The sequence below is a fragment of the Plectropomus leopardus genome, unplaced genomic scaffold, assembly GCF_008729295.1.
Source record: "Plectropomus leopardus isolate mb unplaced genomic scaffold, YSFRI_Pleo_2.0 unplaced_scaffold18543, whole genome shotgun sequence".
Classification (NCBI taxonomy): Eukaryota; Metazoa; Chordata; class Actinopteri; order Perciformes; family Serranidae; genus Plectropomus; species Plectropomus leopardus.
Window position 1 is genome coordinate 1 of NW_024619990.1, and position 4,093 is coordinate 4,093.

Consider the following 4,093-nt stretch of genomic DNA (forward strand, 5'->3'; position numbering starts at 1 on the left):
ATATAAGTTGCAGCAGTAAAATGAAAAGCTCATAGTATAGCATGTCATTATAAAGAGGTCTAAAAACTCTCCATGAGCTTGTTAATTATACACCGGAAGGACCTTTGCAACATCACTGACACACAGAAAACATGCTACTAATTGTAATCCCTCTGGAATTAGCAACTTTTCATAACTATTAAGACCCAGCAGACTCCACTGGATAGAAACATCTCCTTGCTAATTTTAACTCCCTCTCTCCCCTCTACACTTACCCTCTTGAAGGCCAGCTCCACATGCTCTGGGGCTGGGTGGCTCTCCCAGCCTCGGCTCTTTTCTCTGGCCTCCTTCAGGAGTTGCTGGGTGCTCAGCTGCAACTTGCTCCTTCTCTCCTCCTGCTCCTCCTCAGCTTCGCTCTGACTGGGGGAAGCTGGTCGTCCTCCCTCCTCAGAGTGAGAGTCCTCGTTAGTGCCTGCAGTACTTAAACTCTGACTGGGCCAAAACTCTGGAAGCTACAAAGAGGATTTTGTTACATGTTAACACTTTTCTGTTAATTCTGTCTCTTTACCTTACACATGATTTCTATAATAATAATAATAAAAAACAGTCTGGTGTGGGTTTTTTTCTGTCTGTGGTGCAGTTTGTCAGTTTTTATACCTGGAAGAGTCTCTGGGCCTCAGTGATCATGTTGGCCAGGCCCTGGGTGGCAGCCAGGTTCTCACTCAGGTCCCGCTGGTCTGGGCGACCTAGGCTGTACTTCCTATGACTCAACCTGCAACAACAACAGGAACAAGGTCAAGTCACTTGACACTTGAAACTAAAACACCACCAGTATGGAACCAACTGTTGACTGGTTCAGTGAAAACATGAGATAGAGAGGATAGAAGCTGCCTAGTTGTATTTTTTTAGTTTGGTTTTTTTTTTTACAGTTTTGAGTACACTGACAGGAATAGGAAGGGCGGTAAGAAACATGTGACATGTCGCCATCCCAGCAATGATGGCAGCATCACACTGCAGTTAGATTATGTGCCAGTCAGCTGAGGCATTTTTTAAAGGCAGGAGTCAAGAATCAGCAGCAATGCGTCACGATTATGGCTACTGACAGATTCAGGTTATTCTGGAAGGCTTTCACTACAGTAAGTTGTTTTCCTTGCTTTTGTTGGATATGATGTTTTATTCTTTATGTTAAGTTTCTGATGACTAAGAAAAAGTTAGAGAGATAAGTGTTTTGTCAGACCAAAGACAAACTCTTTAGTGCTGTAAAATGTGGAAATTAGACACAGACACTTAAAACAAACCAAGCTGGTTGGACGAGGCCATTAAAAAGTATATATCTCAGTGGGAGTGGTGAGTTCTGTCGGGCAGAAACATGAGCACAAAGAAGCCGAGATGAGATTTTATAGATCTGTGGGAGAACAGCTGCGAGCAGCAGTCAATTTTCCGAGTTATTGTTCCCACCACAAAGTGTGACATGATTTCTGACAGGCCGGGACTTTGGCTTCCAGGAGACAGGAGGCACAAAGTGCTGATTGTTCCGTTATGTCATTTCCATCTACTGTCCAGTCACCCTGAAGGGAGGAAAAGAGCCAAAGTGGAAAAAAGAAAGAGGTGGAGATGGACAGAGGGGAGGAAGACTAGATAGTGAAGGGAGAGTGATTACAACAACGAGAAGAGAAAACAATGAGGAGGAGGAGATATGAGGGGAACATCAGGGGAGGAAGACAAGCAGAATGAAAGAAAATGTGGGTGAAAAAATCATGTGACGGTGAATGGAGAAAAGAAGGATCATAGAAAAAAAACAATAGCAGATGATGAAGATAGAATTAAACTAAATGAATGACAAAATATGTGACAAGCAAATGGGTGGAGGGTTAAAGAAGAGAGAAGGGGACTCTGCGCTCGCATTCAATGGAGCTGGCCGCGATTGGTCAGACAGGTGTTTTGGTGGGAACTCCTCCACTGCGGATATCGCTACTGTGCAGACTCCGGCTGTCAATGACATCACCATCGCAAGATGATAAAGCTCATATTTTGGATTTTTTTAGCCTCCCTTAAGCATGGCGATGGTAAGTCGGGGTGTGTTGTCCATCTTTATATACAGTCTATGGGGTGAACAAATGCACGTTATTAACCCTCCACCCTTCCCCTAATGAATGCACTGACACATACAAAAGAAAAACAGTGAATGCACTTCTGCAGGACAAACTCTGAGCTCAGATAAATGGTCAGCAGACACTGATGGGATCGAGTATCTCCTAAAAATTATGTTCATATCCTAATAATACATCAAATCACATTATCATTTTCAACAATCTCACTCTGTTCATTAATGCTGTCACCCCTCTCTCTCCGTCTCTGTGCCACCCCCCTGTTTTCTCTCCTGTTTCTAACTCTCTGCGCGGCAGGACTCTCAGCTAAAAAAGCAGACAGAAAATATCTTTCTTATCAGGGAGTGAAGCTGGGGCCAGATGAAAATTGATGGAGGTTATGTAATGTGCTCTCTGTGTAAACTGCGCTGACAGCTTTTCATCACAGAAAGAAAGTGTGAGTGTAACAGCTGGATCCATTCCAGAGGCGATGTCATCTGTGTGAGAACTAAGAAGTCTGGAAACATGACGCCTGTTAAAGCAACAAACGGAGGAAGAAACACATGTTTCTATGGCACCTAAACAGCAGCCTGCCGAGGCTATCAGCTAGCTCGCACATTCAGACACACATGCAGAAACCAAAGGTGAAGTCAGGATCGGAAGCTAAATCAGAGGCTGAGATTTTAGAGTGAACCATGATGAAGTCGCAGCCTGAAGCCAAACCTGTGTTAATACAGTTGTAACAAAATAAGACAAAGTTTTCAGCTTTCTTTGCAGAGAATTCACTCAAATCTTGTTTGATCATCTGAATGACCGTTTTCCGGTACTTAACTTGTAATTAACTCGATAAGCAAACAATTATGATAACTGATAGAAATTATGGCTACCATAATTAAAAAACTACAGAAAGTAGACCCAAATGTTAAATAACTAATCTTCCTTCAAAGGATCAAAGAGTTGTTACATTTTTTTAGCTTGATAACAACAGTACCATCTGTAACATTTTCCTTTTTATTTTTAGATTAGTATCCCATCTTCCAGGGAGCTATTGGTCTGAATTCATCGCCGTACATTATAGAAAACAACCTGTAGACATTTTTAACTTGCATTTGGTCATTTTCTGAAACAGTGTGCACTGTGTGGGTTTTATTTTTTTGGTCAAAACTGTCCTTGATGTTTTCATTGACGACACCCAAAAACAAAATGAAAAGCTCACTGATGAGCTACGTTGTCAGGAAATTAACTCCAGATGAAATATCATATTACCATCTGCAGTTAATGAGCCAACTCTGGGGGAAGTATTTGAATTGTTATGATCTCTGTGTTCTTTTATGTAACAAAATCTAATTAACACGAGACACAAAGTGGACTCCGCACCTAACATCAGAGGACTTATGCAACATTACTGCTGTTAAGACTTATGTAATTGTGAAAATGTGTGTCAGACACCACACACACTTTTACTGAGATGGTGTGAGCTGAAAGAAAATTTCCTTCAATTAACAAAGACCTGACCTCAGTTTTTTACAGAATAAACAAAGACAAGTTAAAGTATTACAGATAACTGATGCAGATGATTCTGCTGTTGACTACACAGGGTTTCAGTCAGTGTCTGTGGTGTCAGCTCACCTGGCTGTGTTGGCATCTCTCTTCAGGGTGTTGAGGTGGAAAAGCGACGGTGCCAGGCAAACTGCAATGTTGGTTGGAGTCATTTGGTTTTCCTCCACGCAGGCCACCACATCCCACAGGAAGAACAACAGCGTTCGCAGCGCCACCCTGTTCTCGTCAGGAAGCAGCAAGATTGCCGCCTGAGCTGCAACCAGCTGCTGATCCTTGGGGAAATCTGCAGACAGAAAGCTAATCTGTTACCATTGGAGTTATGCAGGTTTAACATATTTTGAATTTGGACAGAAAATGAAGCAAACTCGAACTCATTTTGTCTGTGTTCAGACTGAATTTTAGAGGTAGCGCTATGGCATAAAAAGTCAATACATCTGTGCTGTTTGAACTTTAGGGAAAATGTGTGC

The 4,093-nt window shown here is 42.2% G+C and overlaps 1 protein-coding gene across 1 annotated transcript; it reads right to left on the reverse strand.

Moving 5' to 3' along the window:
* Nucleotides 1–254: 254 nt before the first annotated feature.
* LOC121965087 (rho GTPase-activating protein 7-like) lies at nt 255–4,073 on the reverse strand (the record flags this gene model as incomplete). The annotated part of the gene is made up of 3 exons (XM_042515254.1): nt 3,696–4,073; nt 637–751; nt 255–491 (listed from the first exon to the last, which is right to left on the reverse strand). Coding segments are annotated over exons 1-3 (435 nt in total), but the record flags the coding sequence as incomplete, so codon positions are not given.
* Between the last annotated feature and the right edge of the window lie 20 nt (nt 4,074–4,093).